The 19,681-nt window shown below is 39.1% G+C and overlaps 1 protein-coding gene across 3 annotated transcripts in view; it reads right to left on the bottom strand.

Annotated features, from left to right (window-relative positions):
• The window catches only part of DOK6 (docking protein 6), a 369,307-nt gene that overhangs the window by 238,196 nt on the left and 111,430 nt on the right, over positions 1 to 19,681 (bottom strand). For all 3 annotated transcript variants that reach the window (XM_060774998.2, XM_060774997.2, XM_067467476.1), the window contains exon 3: positions 330 to 444. In XM_060774998.2, the coding sequence (XP_060630981.1) occupies positions 330 to 444 (115 nt within the window). The remainder of the gene's footprint in view (positions 1 to 329; positions 445 to 19,681) is intronic.

The raw sequence follows: 19,681 nt of genomic DNA, 5'->3' as shown, positions 1-19,681 counted from the left end.
AACATCCCATAGGCATTGTTTACTCAATTCTGGAATTTTAGCTGAAAGTCTCAAGAGTCTTCCATCCAACCTGGGGCCAAACCAAGATAGAGGCAAATAATAAACAAGGATAAAAACTAGTCCTTTTAAAATGGGGAAGAAATATGCATGCACACACGCACACACACAGAGACACAGATACCTAATGCTGCATGCTAAAGAAAGATATGGTGGCACTTTCCCATTAAGATAAGGGAGTCTGTTTAAATGCTATATCTTAATCCATCTGAAGCTTTGTTTCATAAGCAGCTCAATTTACTCAAGCTGAAGATGCAGTAATAATTGCTTACCTGACTCACAGGCAAATGTCTTTGACGTCTCATCATGAAAGATAATTGCCACTGCATGCTTCTTTGTCTCTCGAGGCAGTCTAGTTATGTTTTTGATGTTGTGCAGCTCAGTTACCTTAAAATGAAGAGATATAGGATGCACTCTAGTTTATAAATAGGAGATTAAAAACATAACTCCCCCAATGTATCATATCATTATAGTCAGTTCAATAAAATTAACGAATGAACTTCATTATCAGTTGATGAATAGTATGTGTATGTCCACATACATGCAAACAAATGTGCAGATTTACCCCAGCATTGCAGAATTGCTTATAGAATAACCATTCATTAAAAATAAATTATTTAGCTTTCTCATACTTTATGCAATTTTAGACTGGAAATCCAGCCAATGTATTTTCCTTTGACTTGGATATATGAAAATAAAACCAATTACTTGTCTCAAGTCCAAAATTGCAAACCTGTTTCAGAGCAATAACAGCTATATTGTTGCGCTACAGCATCAGTGAGCAGGTAGTACCATAGACTTTTGTGTTGGTATAGTCTTATATATCAAAATCAACTGATACATTTAATGATACCCAAGTCTGAATCAGTAAATGTAATGCTTTAGATGATTCAGATGTAAAGATCAGCAAAGGAAATGCATATGCACTGCCTTAATAAAGTGAGGAATACACTTTGAATGTTACTTTTTATGAGTAAAATATGTCAAGCAATTTCTTATGTTATTTATTGCACTGCTCATTTTTGTCTACAATTTGATCTTGATGTTCTTTTGAGGGAAAAAATCTCCTTAGAATGTGGCAGAAAACTTCACATGAAAACACTAGTAAAAACACCTTTTACACACAATCTTTGAAAATTAAATCCCTTGATGCAGCCATGAGTTAAAGGTAACTGCATTGCTTGAAACTCATGTCTTTCAAGCACTAGAAATAAGTAGAGCTCTGTTTTTCTGCTTATTCTTTTGTTCAAAGCTCTCCCACAGATTATTCAGTTTTTCTTAGGAATCTGGTCACATGAAGACATGAGCCTTCAGATCATTGAACACAAGCTTAACTCACAGCACATTAAAGACTCCAATCCTACACTGATTTTTCTTGGACAGCCTTGCTGGACTTATTGTGAGTTACTTCTGATGATACTTGTCAGTGCCCAGAACTTTTGCCCTGAATCATCACTTTTACAAATGAAGATAGACAGAGATGGCTGTCCCCACTGACCTCATCCTTAGAATTATCAGGCTCCCAACAGTCTGTCATATAGATGAAATCCAGTGATAAGATGAAAGAGAATGTGTGAAGATAACCTGGTCCAGACAGCCTTTTGTTACTTCAAGTTATTCAGACAATAAAGAACCTTTCTGGGTTTTTTTGTGAGCATTTTAGGAGCAACTTGAGAAACTGCAAGTTGCTTCTGGTGTAAGAGAATTGGCCATCTGCAAGGATGTTGCCCAGGGGATGCCTGGATGTTCGATGTTTTACCATTATTGTGGGAGCTTCTCTTATGTCCCTGCATGGGGAGCTGGAGCTGACAGAGGGAGCTCAATCCACTCTCCCCAGATTCAAACTGCTGACCTGTCAGTCAGCAGTCCTACCAGCACAAGGGTTTAACCCACTGCACCACTGGGGCTCCTACCTTTCTGGTAATCACTATGTCCCTTCAATAGGATAAGAACCTCTCACTAGTCATCCAGTTTCCAGGAAATATAAACTCTATTATACGTATGGATGAGACGCATGCTCATCCCACTCTCCTGCAGGCAAAATTCCTAAATTAATGAGAAAGGTCTACAGGGGAAATGTAGCCACATTAAATGAATTTTTTTCTATGTACATCCCATCATATCAGGTTTTCCCAAATTGAAAGTTCTTTAATTGTATTCACTTGAATACTATATCTACTCTCCCTCTCCTTTCATGTAGAAATTGTGAGTAATCACAGCTTTTGATTGTGCCAAAAATGTGCTATGGCAAAATGTGCTATAATGAAAGTAACACAGGTAAAATTATAATAAGGATAAGTATCACTTATCTGGAATTCCTAAATCTGAAATATTCCAAAATCCAAAATTGTCAACATGGGTCACTGAGATAGTGACGCCTTTGCTTTCTGGTGGTACAATGTACACAAAATTTGTTTCATACACTAAATTATTTTAAAATATTCAGACTATGTGTCTAAGGTTCATATAAAACATAAATGAATGAAGGATGTAAATGCAAAAATTCCAAACTCTGGGGGAAAATAAATACAAAATATAATAACACTTCTGATCCCAAGTAATTTTGACAAGGGAGATTCAATCAGGCTAACGAAGTCTACAGCTCGCAATATGTCCTCTCGCTGATACTGTAAGTTAAACTAAAAAACAGTAATGTGCTCATGAAAATTCAAATGAGCACCAGAATTCAGCAGGAATTTCATTCTATGTTAAAACCCAAACTAATATTGGCTGCATTGAGAGACCTACTTGATTTGTTGTAAAAAGTTACAGAAGCAGTGTGATGCTGGTGGCATAAATTTCTAAGTAGTTTCAAAGTTTGTGTCCTCTGTAATTTAAATAATGTAATCATTTGCTTGTGCTAAATGCCCCTTGTGACAAATTTTATAACTGTTATTAGAAATACCAATTCAAATTTTGTTTTTGTTTTTCAGAAACTACATTTTCAAAACTTGAAAAAGACTTTGTATCTGCACACTTCTAGTTGGCTTGAGTAGAAATACTGCTGGAACATGGAACTAGGAACCATTGTCTGTTGCAGAAAGATAAAGAAAGACTTGAGTTGCCCAAGACAGCTGCTGTTTCACAGTTTTTAAAGTAATAAAAACAATTATTCTCTTCCAAGAATGAAGGTGAAAAGAGATCTGTGGCTACAAATGTTTTTGATTCAGTTACATGGATGGGAATGGAAGTAAATGAATCCTTTCTTGGAAAAAGGATTGCAGACAAGCATGGACCTTCTCTTTCTATGAATCCAGATTTCCAGTATTTGTAAATGTGTTCATAAACTGTTATTTCCCTTTATCCTTATGTTTGTCTGTCCTCTCACATATCAAATCCAGTCTGCGATTGCCTTTTGGGGAACCTCACCTTTTGATACTTCACAAATAATGAACAGCTGCAGCAGCTCTGCAGAAGCAGTATTTTGAAGCTTTCCGAAATGATATCTGCTGGCTTTCATTCACTGATAAATACAGACATCAGAAAATACTATCTTACTCATGTACAGACAGGTTTTTGACTCTTTGTGTGCAACTACGAGCACATGAGTAAGATAATATAATTTCATAAATCCCTATAATTTGATGCTCCCTACTCCAGATAACATTATCTGAAATGCTAAGAAACAAAGGCACGGCAAGAAAAAAAATGTCAAGTACAAGGCCTTTTTTATATTTACCACAATTTTCATTCAAGCAAATAACTAGACTGCATAGGAAAACTAGTAAGGCAGGAATTAACTGTGCCAGAAAGATGTCACCACAGATGCCAAGAGAACAGCAGGGCTACAAATTGTATGAAAGAAGACAGTAAGCAACATAGTGATAGGAGCATTGGTTGTAGCTCAAGAGCCTGGGTCAGAATCTAGCCATATCTGGCAACATTTATTTCTTGTCCCTTTCCAAACAACATTAAAATATCTGGATCCTCATAAGTCAAATTCTAAGGTGCAAATCTTTGATCATCATGGTAGTCTGTACTAGCAATGGTCTTCCACCAGTCCTCTGAACTACATGATCACTTTAAGGAAAGGAAAGGCATCTATAAGATAAAACACATCTTCAAATACACACAAGCAAGTGGATGTATTGATTTGTCATTGGATTGTCTTCCCAGATGCACTTCTCTTGAAAATTTAAAAGAAAACAGGGGAAGGGTGGGGGATAGGTTTGGATCATAACTTCTAAAACTCTCCAAAACTCTCAAAATAGTGGAAAAGACCTTACAGTACATCAATAGTTTTTAAAGCTAATTTCAATCAGTGATGAAAACTCTTAGAAGGGTATTTTTTTCAAGCAATTAAGAAGTTTTTTTTTTTAAAAAAAGCCTATGTTTCTATTCTCAAGGTATATCAGGAGCACGAAAAGGAAACTGTCAAATACTTCCTGGTTCCTTCCAGATGGTCTAGGGTAGGGGTCCACAAACTTTTTAAACAGAGGTCACAGTCCCTCAAACTGTTGGCGGGCCGGACAATAATTCGCAAAAAACATGAATGAATTCCTATGCACACTGCAAATATCTTGTAGTTCAATATTTTTAAAAAACAATACAATAATTAAAATTATGAACAGTTTTAACAAATATAAACTTATTAGTATTTCAATGGGAAGTGTGGGCCTGTTTTTGGCTGATGAGATAGAATTGTTGTTGTTATTGCGTGCTTTCAAGTAGTTTCATACCTAGGTTGACCCAGAGAGAGGGCCGGGTAAATGACCTTGGAGGGCCGCATCCAGCCCCCGGGCCTTTGTTTGAGGACCCCTGGTCTAGGGAATGAAGAAGCAAGGTATAATATTGAGAATTATTCCTTTTGTTTCTCAATCAGAGGTATAGTTCTGTTTGTGGTTAATTCATTCAGTCATTTCCGACTCTCCGTGACCTCATGGACTAGCCCACGCCAGAGCTCCCTGTCGGCCATCACCACCCCCAGCTCCTTCAAGGTCAATCCAGTCACTTCAAGGATCCCATCCATCCATCTTGCCCTTGGTCGGCCCCTCATCCTTTTTCCTTCCATTTTCCCCAGCATAATTGTCTTCTCTAAGCTTTCCTGTCTCCTCATGATGTACCCGAAGTACTTCATCTTGGCCTCTACTATTATTCCCTCCAATGAGCAGTCGGGCTTTATTTCTTGAAGTATGGACTGGTTGGATCTTCTTGTGGTCCAAGACACTCTCAGAATTTTCCTCCAACGCCACAGTTCAAAAGCATCTATCTTCCTTCGCTCAGCCTTCCCTATGGTCCAGCTCTCACATCCGTAGGTTACTACGGGGAATACCATTGCTTTGATTATGCGGATCTTTGTTGCCAGTGTGATATCTCTACTCTTCACTATTTTATCGAGATTGGACATTGCTCTCCTCCCAAGAAGTAAGTGTCTCCTGATTTCCTGGCTGCCATTTGCATCTGCAGTAATCTTTGAACCTAGAAATACAAAGTCTGTCACTGCCTCCACATTTTCTCCCACTATTTCCCAGTTGTCAATCATTCTTGTTTCCATAATCTTGGGTTTTTTGATGTTTAACTGCAACCCAGATTTTGCGCTTTCTTCTTTCACCTTGATTAGAAGGCTCCTCAGCTACTCACTTTTGGCCATCAAAGTGGTGTCATCTGCATATCTAAGGTTGTTAATGTTTCTTCCAGCAATTTTCACCCCAGCCTTGCAGTTGTCAAGACCCGCACATCGCATGATGTGTTCTGCATACAAGCTGAATAAGTCGGGTGAGAGTATACAACCCTGCCGTATGCCTTTCCCAATCTTGAACCAGACTGTTGTTCCATGGTCAGTTCTTACTGTTGCTACTTGGTCCTTATACAGATTCCTCAGGAGAGAGATAAGGTGATCTGATATGCCCATACCAGCAAGAATTTGCCACAATTTATTATGATCCACACAGTCAAAGGCTGTTCTACTGGTTCTACTCACCAGTAATAGATAGTGTCCTAACCTACTGCATCTGTGCATGGTTTGGTAACTGCACAGTAATATATAGGAAAGTGCTCCAAAGTATCACCACTACTGCACAGAGAGTCATAGGTTGCCTTCTCCCTGCTTTGGAAGAACTTTATAGCCTTAAGAAAGCTCAGAACATTCTTGGGGATCCATCTCACCCAGCATATTCTTTTTTTGAATTATTGCTATCTGATAGATGTTACAGGGTGACAAAGACAAACTGAGAGACAGCTTTTATCCTAGAGTTGTGGCTATGTTGAATTCCATGGTTTCACATTGATGTGGCATTGGGGGTTGTGTGGTGGTGGTTGGGGTGTGAAGGGATAGATGTGTTGTTTTGTGGTGTGTACTTGGGAAGGAAGTTAATTTTCGTTGTGCAATAGTACAATGACAATGAATCTATTGTATGCTAATCCTGTTTCACAGTATAGAAGTGCAGGATCAAAATCTCAGCCTTTCCCCCAAACTTTTCCCAAAACCCCAAATGCAACGCAGGGTTGATGTGCCGTAACACAGGCCAAGGCCCCATCCTACTCAAAGTCAGTGGAAAATCTGAATTCTGCCTCCCAAATGCAACTGGCTGCAACTGCCCTTGCTGCCATCTTGCATTCCCCGGGCTCAGACAGCCCAGGGACACAGCATTTATTCTGAGGTGTAGATGCACCTCAGTCCATATTTCAGCTCCAATAAGCTGGGAATTTGTCCTCTGAACCAAGCCATATTATTTTTCTATGCCTGTTGTACTTTCTTTGTTCTCTAAGTCCATTACTAGTCATTTTCATTCAATGATTTTGAGACCATATTTAACTTTATCATAGGTCTCAAAAATGCTTTTTCTAGGAAGAATTCATCCAGATTCTTAAGCATAACCTCAAGTTGGAAAGATGTATTTTCCCTGATCCCATCACATGTTTTTCTCTCTATTTCTCTAGCTGTGTAACTTTTAACATGACAAAGCAATCAGTACATCAATACACACGGATCTCAAAAAGTGATACTGCTGATTTGTACAAGAGATGGACTAACTCAGATTATGTTCACAACATATTCAGCATAACTAGAAGCCCAGAAAAATAAGCCACTTCTCTTCTGTGTAATAGAGTGCTGAACAAACACCAGGTTGTCACAATTGCATTTTCAAGTAATCTGCTGACTTTTTAAAGGTTATCCTCCCTGAATCCCAAACCCCCTTTCTTGACTAACATGACAAATGTAAACTTCATCAGTACAATGAGCTCTTGATATCCACTGGGGTTTGGTTCTAGGACCCTTCATAAATACTAAAATCTGTGGATGCTGAAGTCCTATTATATAGAAATGAAATAATAGAAAATACTGCTTATCATAGTGTAACAAAAATGTAACCGTACTCATTAACTTATTAAGATGTTTTTAAAAATTGTGGAATAAATAAATACATAATGCTTTTTTTGTTTTTTTAAAAGACATAAACATTTGGAATTATGAAAATATATGTTAAAATGCTTCTATAACATTTACAAAATAAAAAGAAATAAAAAGTAACTTTGCAGTGTTACATGTTTTACCAATAAAATCCCCAAAATCCCTAAGATGCCTTTTAAAAATAACAATTCAATTTAATTTGGGCATAAATTAATCCTCATTCTATACAGTAGCCCTCCAGCCACTAATTATGGGAAAACACATAAAACATTTTGAATCCTACCTTCACTAATAGCACAGAACCCAATGCTACCCCCAATACTTTCATTTCCTTTTATAGTCATTTATAGTGACAGGTAATGACAGCATTCATTTCAGTCACCATTTTTAGAGGGGTGGCAAATGAAAATGGAGGTATTTGGGCATAGGAAGTAAGAGGCTCATGTTTGGATCTGGAGTGGAAAGATTGTTCCCTACCCTCTGCACAGTTGCCTACATTGCATTAACAGTTCTTTTTTTAATCATCTTTATTAAAATAGTTTTCCAATGTAAAATTTAGGGTTGGAGTAGGAGTTTGTTGGGGGTTGGATGGGGGTTCAATAAAATATAGCAGTCTCCTACACATGGGACTCAATTCATTATTCAAATATTTCTTTGTCAATTAAGGTATATAATATCTGTGTATAAATAACAACAACAACTGCGTTGTTGTGGGTTTTTTTTCTGGCTATATGGCCATGTTCTAGAGGCATTCTTTAGGCATTCATTGCCTCTAGAACACGGCCATATAGCCCGAGAAAAAAAACCCTACAACAACCCAGTATTTATTTATTTATCGTGTCAGGGGCAACCAGGCAATTGTATTACATTTCTAACAGAAATGTTAGAAATGAAACAACTCAGTGATTCCGGCCATGAAAGCCTTCGACAAAAAAACAACAACAACAGAATATTATGTATGATTGTTGACAGTCAGGATACTTCAACAAATTTACTAATAGCAAGACTTCCCTTTACAAATCTTATACTTGATTCTCTGTAAGATCTGCTATTTTATATTTCTAGGAACACTAGCCAACACTTTCCATAAATTGACCTAATCTGGGAGACAAGCTGACAAGTAATTTTTTTCTTGGATTTTCCCCAAAGCTATATAAACATTGGGACTATGCTGGCCAACAGTCATATTTTAGAAGTTTGGGATGGAGGCTCCTTTTCCTGATCAATTACACATTTTAGTTAATAGTTCAGCAATTTCACATCTCAATTTTGGATAAGAGCCATCTGGCAGTTGACTTTGTTACTTTTATGTGGCACATTTTTGCAATGCAAAACAAAAGAAAAATGGTTCAGATGTGGGCTTTCCTCCAATATCCTCTGCATAGCAAACTGACTGGGATGTAGGAGAGGTCTCAGAACTTATTTTGGAATTTTCAAATTTATACTCATGCAGGAGTGCCATCCAGAGGTCAGAGCCATCTTTAAAATATGGAAGTTGGATCTATATATTTGGAATTTCCATTTGGAAATGAACAAGCTATTCCCCAAATGCTAAACACGAAGCGGTGATGGATGTGGGAGGGAAAGATTTATAACCCAAACTGCTAACAATTTGTGCTTTCACTTATAGAGTGTTGGGGTTCGGGAGGGAGTGCCACTGGAATGGCCTTCCAGTAATGACCGTCCGGGCCAGCAAGCCATTAGGTGGACTGCTCCTGGGATCTGGTGTTTGCCCAGAGGTAGATGAGAAGATAGTCATTGGGTGATACCTGTCCATCCATCATGACCTATTTCTTTGTTGCTACTTCCAGTTTAGTTTTTTATGGCTTGTGATTTCAGTTTTAAATAGGTCAATAAGTGTCCTTTTGTTCCATATTTTATTGTCTGGTCTCTTATTTCATGGTGTTTCTCAATAATATTTGTCTTATTCTATTGAATTGCATGGAATTAAACATTCTATATTCAGTAGTCAAGCTTGGGAAAGAGAGAAAGCAGTTATGCTTCTCCACCCATTTTAGGAAACCATAAAGAATAGTGAGGAAATGGCAAAAGAGAAAGGTTGATAGTGTTACAACTCGGTAACACTGACCAGACACAAAAAACTATGTAACTCCAAAAAGTAATCACAATTCCAATATTTAGACAGCTGATCTTCACAACAACTAGCAAAAAAGAACCACAAAAGCTGAAGTAACAAAGCCTTTTTCTGAGTTGTCATGTTGCATGGTCCCACATATTAACGAAAAATAAAACTCATTATTTCATTCTTCCCTTTCCATCTTTTTCATCTTCAGGAAATTGAATATACTGCTAGATTTTTTAAAAAAAAGAAACATGTTTTCTCTATTCTACACGAGTTTCATATTTGAAAAGGTCAATCATTTCAATGTGGATAATGGTCCTTCCATATAGGCCAGAGGGCCTGCCAAACTCCCACAATTTTGGTGGGGTAGTGACTAGATATCCTCTTGAGTCGATCTGAGATTGACCTGAGGTGCATGTGGGTGTGGATGTATCTCTGCCAGCCTCACTTCCCTGGTAAATATACAGAAGAGGCCTGTCTCCATTTGCAGGCCCCTAGTAGGAAGACCTTTGAAAGGGGAGGGGAGGAAAATCCCCCTCCTCTACAGCTCCTGGTGTGTTATTTTGACATGAGAGGAGCTTCCTACTACAGGCCTGCAAATGAAGGCATGCCCCTCCAGTAATTGTAATGAGGCGACAGGCGGCTGGGATAGCCATCCTGCTCCCTTGGGATATCAGAAACCGAAGAAATGGAATATGGACGTGGAGATTGACCCTCGGTATTGCAAATGGTGATCCTGAGAGTCATTTGCTAAAGGGCCTATACCTGTGAAGATATTTTTTTCAACCCAGAGTAAACTCAGGGTAATCCGGGTGGGGGGACCCCAGATTTTGGGCCAGTGTGGAAATGCTGCAGGAAGAACAACTTTTATGTTTTTGTGTATTGCAGAAATTACAGAGAATTGTGTGTGCTCTAAAACCATGTGTCCAAGCAACACAGAATTTGACAGACAGTAGCAACTTATGTAGAAAGTGGCCAATAAATGTGGAAGCATTTTCCATTATTATGATCTAATACATTGCTTCTGATGTGATGTTATTTTTACATATCATTGTTGTAATTCAAGCAATGGCTTACTCAAAATTTAATCTTTAAATAATAACACATCTGCCCCTGGCAGCATAGGTATTAATATGGCTTAATATATATCCTGAGAATCTACTGAAAGACCTCTCACCAGTTTACTTTCATAGTAATTGAGATCAACTATTACCCAATTTAAAGGATATTACTTCCCTCACTTGCACTTAATTATCTCAGAGGTGAAGGCAATTAAGCACTCAAATTACTGAGCTTTTTTTCTATTAAAGATACTCAGTAACTAGAAATATATGCTTCCTGAATTCCTATTTATAATCTCACATTTATTCTGATATCTGTAAAGCTCTACTTTCCTTTTCCAGATTTAACAGAAAAGCATCCATAATAGTCTAAGATAAAGTATATGTACATGGGAAGTTATATTATAAATGAAGAAAGATGTCCCACTGATCAAATGAATATTTAAATCATTGTAAAAGTAGTCTATGCAACAAACTGAGAAGTCCAATAAAATCTCTACCAACATGATTTAATGAGAATACTTACTGCTTATTAACTGGTTAGTACCACAAATTGAAAGCAAAAGAGTATCTAGCTGCATGGCTTGACTCCCGAACTTTTACCAACATGGCTCAGAAATTCTGACTTGCAAACTAGGTCATATTCAGATCCAATAGTTGAGGCATCCTTTGTGAGCTATTCTAGATGGCAATGCCCTGGGAAAACCCAAGAAAATTCTCTAATACAGTGTTTCTCAACCTGGGGATCAGGGCCCCTGGGAGGGTCATGAGAGGGGTTGCAGAGGGGTCGCCAAAGACTACCAAAAAACGTATATTTCTGATGGTCTTAGGAACCTTTTGGCAGAGAAGCCTGAAGATCTCTCCGCCTGTCCTCCTCTTCCTTTTTGGTGTTGGTGAACTACAACTCCCAGAATTCAAAAACAGCTCCCCAACCCCACCAGTATTCAATTTTGGCCATGTAGGTAGTGTGCCAAGTGTGCTGTAGATTCATTGTGAGCTGGGTTCAGAGTGCTCTTTGTTTGTAGGTGAATTACAACTCCCAAATGTCAAGGTCTATTTTCCCAAATTTCACCAGTTTTCACATCTGGGCATACTGAATATTTGTGCCAAATGAGGTCCAGATCCATCATTGCTTGAGTCCACAGTGCTCTCTAGATATAGGTGAACTGCAACTCCAAAACCCAAGGTCAATGCCCACCAAATCCTTCCAGTATTTTCTGTTGGCCATGGCAGTTCTGTGTGCCAAGTCTGGGTCAATTCCATCATTTGGTGGAGTTCAGAATGCTCTTTGATTGTAAGTTAATTATAAAACCCAGCAACTACAACTCCCAAATGACAAAATCAATCCCCCCCCAACCTCACCAGTATTCAAATTTGGGCGTATAGGGTATTTGTGCTAAGTTTAGTCCAGAGAATGAAAATACATCTTGCATATCAGATATTTACATTACGATTCATAACAGTAGCAAAATTACAGTTATGAGGTAGCAACTAAAATAATTTTATGGTTGGGGTTCACCACAACATGAAAACTATATTAAGGGGTTGCAGCATTAGGAAGATTGAGAACCACTGCTCCAACACATACCAGTAGCATGAGTTTCCACTGTTTACTTTCTCCATCTCCCCACATTAGTCCCATCTGGATTGATTAAATTCCCTTCCTTTGGATTGTGTCAGAGTCATACAATGGTTGTAATGACCATTAACTATTGTTTAAGATCTTGTATGAAGCACAGAATTTTGGGATGTAGAAAATATATGAATTGTACATTTCTAAATGTAGATATGCTATATACTGAAACTTAATTTGGTTGTACCTACAGCATGTAATCCATGCTTTCCACGTGGTTCAAGCCTGTTGCACATTATGGATGGAAATAAGTATGAAAATATCTGAAAGATAGTCAATTTTTTTCAGTTTAAGAAAACCTCAAAGAAAAGAACCCTAGACAGATAAGCATCTTTGTAGTTGGGAACTTATTGTGCATGAAAATTGCACCTTTGGGGACGAAAGCCAATTATACATTATGATTTTATAAATTAATACACATACACACAACAGGTTTTCTGTACAAAAATATCATTGTGGAGCAGAAAATGCTCTTTTCTGTAAAGACCGTGCAAAAAGAATCTGTGAACCCCACCTCCTTCAAGATGAACTGAACCACCTCAACTGGGCTCTACAGGCCAATGGATACTCCACCTCAGACATCAGAAGAGCTGCAAGACCGAGAACAAGCCACGAGAGTAAAGACAAAGATCCACCCAGAGGAAAAGTGTTCCTGCCATACATCAAGGGAACCACTGACCACATAGGGAAGCTGATGAAGAAACACAACATACAAACTATGTACAGACCCACCAAGAAAATCCAACAAATGCTACGTTCAGCAAAGGACAAGAGGGATCCTCTCACTTCTGCAGGAGTCTACCATGTACCATGCAGCTGTGTCTACATAGGGACCACCAAATGCAGCACCCAAACACGAATTAAGGAACATGAAAGGTACTGCAGACTACTTCAACCAGAGAAATAAGCCATAGCAGAGCACCTGATGAACCAACCTGGACACAGCATTTTATTTGAGAACACAGAAATGCTGGACTACTCTCACAACCACCATGTCAGACTACACAGAGAAGCCATTGAAATCCACAAACATGTGGACAATTTCAACAGAAAGGAGGAAACCATGAAAATGAACAAAATCTGGCTACCAGTATTAAAAAACTCTAAAATTACAACAGCACAACAACAGAGAGGAAACAAACAAGGACATCTAATTACCTCTCAACAAAAGTTTGCTCTAGGCACTGTCAGGTCATTATATGCTAATCAAGGTGATCAGTTGAAACATTCACACCTAGCTCTAGCAGACAAGAGTCCTTTGTCTCACTCTGGTCATTCCACAGATATATAAACAAATTTTCCTAGTTCCAAAACACCTCACAACCTCTAAGGATGCTTGCCATAGATGCAGGCGAAACGTCAGGAGAGAATGCCTATAGACCATGGCCATATAGCCCGAAAAAACCTACAACAACCAAGCTCAATTTTATAAGAAGGTTGAAAGACCAATCTAAACACTTTTAGTGCATTAATCTTATTCAAGTTCTATTTTCAGCCATATCCCACCCTTTACTTCCGTGAGAAACATTTTCTTCTACCAGCAATACTCAAGTAACATTGAAAGTTTTTTCTCTCAAAAGGTTCTCACAATCTGGTTGAGTTTGTGCTAACATTCAGCTGTTCCCAGTGTCTGCCAGGCTGTGACACCCTCATGAACTGAACTCAATTTTTACATTACTCCAGTCGTAACTTACAGTACAGATTAACTGTAGCAGATGCATACAACTTGATCTCCACAGAGCAATGCCATTCTAAGTCAGCATGGAATATGATTTTCTTGCAGCTGCTTTGGGTTGAAATATTAATGAAACCATACTGGATCTCTGATATCAATATCTTTTTTCCTAAACAAAGACCACTTGAATTTCTTTTACCATGAAATGCTTAGTGCTTTTACAGAAGCAAAAGGCAGATTCTTATGCTATGGGCAGAAAATTATTATCGCTTTAGGCAGAACTCTGAAAGCAGGTGATCACCAACATATATACATAGGATATATATATATATATATATATATATATATATATATATATATATCTCCATTCCTGCTGTATAAAGTGAGATTTCCAGATTTAGCTTTAAAAATGAAGACGGATATAAGAATATCCTACTGCATCAACCATAGACCTGCTTAGTCTAGTATCATTAATTTTCAGCAACAACAAAAATATTCATCCTGCCTCAGAAGGACTATTCCTGGACTAGATTACAATGGAGTGAAGAGTGCATAAGGTACTCCCCATCCACACTAAAGAACCTAATTTTCCACAAGGCCTGTTTATATTATCACTTAAACTGATATCATTATATATCAGAATGAATGTCAGCTCACAGTGGCTGCTCCCAATGAAAACACAGGACCACGCTCTGGTCTCAAAGAGAAATTTTACTGCTGGAAACATAGACATACGAAAAGTTGAGATTGCCTGGCGCCAGCTGGCACCTCCTTTTATACCCTCCCCCTTACTCAAAAATGTCCTTCCCGCCAAGCACAAAACCCCGCGAAATTCACCCGCCAAACCACTGGCCGTTTTCTTTCAGGGTCAGCAGCTGCAGGTGTCTTATCAGTGTCCTATGTCAGAACCCTGATTCCTGGCACCAAAACCAAGGCCCTGGAAACTGGGTCCTGACAATGAATGTATATGATATTAGGTAAGATATATATGTGTGGTTGTGTTTGTATTTTATATATACGGTGTTATTATTATGTAACTATAACATATTTTAAATTTGGCACCATGAAATGTGTATGCAGGTAAATTATGAAATGCATACCAATGAAATCCAAAGTATTCATGGATGACTTGCTTCCCAAGTGTTCCCAAATTGAAACGCTTAATTAAAAACATGCGGCAGTTACTCTTCATAGGCTTATAGCATAAAAAGCTATGAACACTTAAACCTGGTAAGAGAGGACTAGACTTCCAGAATGATAATTGTGTGGCTTGGATTAATTTTCAACCCATGGCAACCCCAAGGTGACTGTGGCCCCTTCCACATAGCTGTAGAAAATCCCAAGTTATCTGTTTTGAACTGGGTTATATGGTAGTGTGGACTCAGAAAACCCAGTTCAAATGTGATATTGTGAATTATCTGCCTTGATATTCTGGGTCACATGATTTTTTGTGGCAGATTTGTTCAAAACACTTGAAGACGTGGCTCTTTAATAAGACCCTTGAGAAGATTTAGCCCCTAGTTGTCCTATATAGTAGTTGCACATCCTGCACTTTATCCCATGCACTCGCTCCATTACTGCAGCTGGCACTTATTTTATTCCAATGTTTACAGCCTGGTCATGGTGCCAGTAATTTACCACCACGGTTAGAGGATCGCAGCTTGATTTAGTCTGAATTGATGTTTTTATATGTGCATGTGTTTTATTTTATTATATTTTATATTGTGTTCACTTTCATGTTTGTTTTAAGCACTTTGTGCCATTTGTAAGCCACCCCGAATCCCTTTGGGGAGATGGTGGCGGGATAATGAATAAAATAATAATAATAATAATAATAATAATAATAATAATAATAATAATTTTCTGGGGCTCAGGGAGTGTGGGTTTTATGGCAGACTGGAAATGTGAACTCTGATTTCCAAAGTTACTCAAAGTTACTATATAGAAATATATTACTATATAGAAAGCCAGACATCAAAGATATGAATACCAAAACAATAAGAAGGGATTGTTAATTTTTATTTAATACAATAAGAACCTGGCATACGTGTTTTTTAAACAGCTCTTTTCTAGTTTATCCACTAAAAAAGAATCCTGGTTACTTCCTTTTCTACTATCTTTTCTCTGACCTGGTATCGCATAATTTTTCTTCCCATGGCACCCCTTTTGTTCCTATAGATTTTTTTCTCAACTACACAATGACTAAGATTAGTAAAACCATACAAACAGAACTTGTTGACTTTGGACATGGTTAAAAGTATATGAAGCAGTGCATTTTAATCCTCTTTTTCATGTGAAATCTAAAAAGGAGTTAGGGTTGGGGAACATCTGAACAATTCTGTTTCTTAGGGTCCTTCCAAACAGCCCTATATCCCAGAATATCAAGGCAGAAAATCCCACATTATCTGAGTGTGGACTTAGCTAACCCAGTTAAAAGCAGATATTGTGGGATTTTCTGCCTTGATATTCCGGGATATAGTGTGGAAGGGCCCTGGGTTATCTAAGGGCCCGTCCAGACAGTACCTTTATTGCAGTATCTACCAAAATAAAGGAGGGGTTGTCCAGACAACATTCTGGACAGTCCCGAATTAATTTGCTACACACCAGGAAAACCCTGGTTTGTAGTGAATTAATTAGATAGTGGGATTATTCTGTGCCTTTTTGGAAGGCCTGGAACCCCAGGTCTCGGCAGTGGCCAGGGGAGTTTTTGCACAGATAAAGCTTGTGCGCCAGCTGCGCCCGTACCTTGGGAAGTCTGATTTGGCCACGGTGCTCCACGCTCTGGTTACATCTCGTATAGACTACTGCAATGCTCTCTACATGGGGTTGCCTATGAAGACTGCCCGGAAGCTGCAATTAGACCAATGCTTGGCAGCCAGGCTACTAACAGGAGCAGGGTACAGGGAGCGTACAACTCCCTTGTGGTGCCAATTAGCTTTCGATCACAATTCAAAGTGCTGGTCTTAACCTACAAAACCCTACATGGTTCCAGCCCAGTTTACCTGTCCGAACATATTATCCGCTATGATTCATCAAGAGTGTTAAGATTGTCTGGAGAGGCCCTGCTCCCAGTCCCGCCACCTTCGCAAGCACGTCTGGTGGGAACGAGAGACAGGGCCTTTTCTGTGGTGGCCCCTCAGCTATGGAATTCCCTCCCGAATGAAATTAGATCTGCCCCCTCCCTCCTAACCTTTAGGAAGCTAGTGAAAACCTGGCTGTGGAACGAGGCTTTTGTGGAATGATGGCTGAGACCAGCAATTGGCCAAAGTTATTGACCACAATTGGACATGATTTTATCCTGGCGAATGGCTTTTATATAATTTATCCTATATGTATTTGGTAATTTACTGTCAATGTATGATGTTTTAGATTTTTAGTGTTAGCATTGAATCCTTGCTGTCATCCGGTCTGAGTCCCTCCTAGCACATCATTTGTATGAGCGGGGAGAATTTCTCCACGAATATACTGCAGGTGGAGTAAGTTTTTTTTACTTTTCAAAAGAGTCTGGGGGCTTGGGGGGATGGAGGGCCTCCAGACATTATCTCAGGCTAGTCCCGAGAGAACATCTGGACACCCACCCCAGAAAGCATGCACTTTCTGCAGTGGGTGTGGACAGGCCCCCAGGAAAATACGCATTTTTTAAACACGGATTCTCCTGGGATAAAGACCTGTCTGGATCCGGCCTAGGTCCACACTCAGATAATGTGGGATTTTCTGCCTTGATATTCTGAGATATAGGGCTGTGTGGAAGGGCCCTTACTTTATTTTAGAAAATGCATAAAGCATTCCAGTCTATGAATGTAGGGATTCCTAGTCAACTTCATGAAGACAAATTATTCATGTTGGGAAGCTCTTGTGAGAAACAAGTGAGAAACTTTCATGAAGCCAAGTTATTTCACTTTGTCTGTTGAAACACACTGCAGTAATGCAGTCAGAATTGGAAGAATTCCTGCCTAATCCGTAAAGATTGGCAGCACAGCTGAGGTTATTCTCTCCTGGCACAGTAAAAAAAGATAAGTTCATAATATAATTGCAGATCCTTAGTTCTGTTTCAGAAGTTCAAAGAAGTAAAGTTTTATAGATGATGCTCCACCATACAGTTTACAAACAACTCATAAAACTCTTATTTAGCCATTTAAAGTGCAGTAAAATTATTCTGATGTCCTTAATTTTCTCCAGTGGCTCTTATTATCAAAAATGTGATGAGGCTGATATAATAATGCACAAAATGAGATTTTTATACTCTCTTTCTCATCAATGATTCCATTAAAGCAATAGTATATCACTTTTACTGACATAAGGAAAAAGTGTGTGTTCTTTAATGCACTCCTATTTTTTCTGCACAACAGTGGGTAAATATGGACAAATGTGGATGATCTGCTTTGATAACCTGGATTATATGGCAGTGTAGAAGGGGCCTCAGACTGCAGCAGAAAGTCTGTAGCAATGCTATTTTCCACCTTGGTGCAACAGTGGGGAGAAGAGATTGGTTTGCTGGTCTCTACAGTGGAGAGGCCTGGATTAATTGGGGCAGGGTTTAGATGGGCTAATTAAGGCAGCTCTGTCACCTTTCTCCCCCTCTTTGGAGACCCGCCCCTTCCAATCACAATGTAAGTCTCCTGGTTGCTCCGAGAGGTCCTTTCTACACTGTCATATAAAATCCATATTATCTGCTTTGAACTGGATGATATGGCAGTGTAGACTTATATAATCTGGTTCAAATAAAGTAATGTGGATTATCTGCTGTGATCATCTGGATTATATGGCAGTGTAGAAGGGATATCAGGTAGGATTCTCATTAAGGGTTTTTTTTTTGCCTACCCTAGACTGCCATGGAGGAGATGGCAATTGGAATAGCGTGATATTGTAAATAGGACCTCCCAGCTGTTTTTTTTGCGGGGGGGGGGGGGATATGAGTCTATGAGCACCTTCTAGCACACTTGATTAAGGATGAAAATTTGGTATTGCTTCTGTATATCATGTGATCTTAGGGTTTGGGTAAAAGTTTCCTGTCCTTGGGCTGGTTTCTGAGGCGCCTTCTGGACTTTTACTGTTTTTAAGGGCCCTTCGATATAACCATATAACCCAGAATACCAAGGCAGATAATCTACAATATCTGCTTTGAATTGGATTATCTGAGTCCACACTGTCATATAATCCGGTTCAATGAGGATTTTATACAGCTGTGTGTAAGGGACCAAAGGGCACATCCACATAGCTCTTTAAAAGGAAGAGCACTAGCTTCTTCAAGTGGGGCTTCCAGATGACGTCCCACAGAAAAGGGATTGCATTTGTCACAAAGCAGGAAAACACTGGTGCCTTCTTGGAAGGTGCTGGTCGAACCCACTACTACCACTGTCTGGACTGCTCCCTCAGAAGTTCTGGACTTTTGAGGGGGAAGTCGATATAGCAGTCCTAAGTTTTTCTAGGCTAAATCAGCCCAGAAAACAGCGAGGGCACCAATCCTGCCTAAAACCCCTTTAAAAAGAAAATAACTTATAGAGCCAGCATTTTCTTGCTGCCAGCCCTCTCCAGGCACTTAGAAGGGGGCAGAAGGGGGGGGGATCACTCTTGCCTCCCTTCTCCTGGCGCATCATTCCTAAGCACTAGGAGAAGGCTGGCACCATGCTAATGTCAGCCCCATATGTTATATTCTTATTTAAAGGGTGTTTTTGTGTGGGGGTGGGATGGGGGTCATGTGGGGGCTGTCTCCCTGTTCTCCCAGTAGGTGCTGGGAGGACATGTTGAAATCACTCGCAGAAAGCGCAGGCTTTTCTGGCAGTGTGTGAACTACATTCTGCCCCGACCCAGGATTTTTAAA

Source organism: Anolis sagrei, chromosome 4 (assembly GCF_037176765.1).
Source record: "Anolis sagrei isolate rAnoSag1 chromosome 4, rAnoSag1.mat, whole genome shotgun sequence".
Taxonomy (NCBI): domain Eukaryota; kingdom Metazoa; phylum Chordata; class Lepidosauria; order Squamata; family Dactyloidae; genus Anolis; species Anolis sagrei.
Note: the sequence above shows the minus strand (reverse complement) of the source record. Positions and strands in the feature narration are given on the sequence as shown.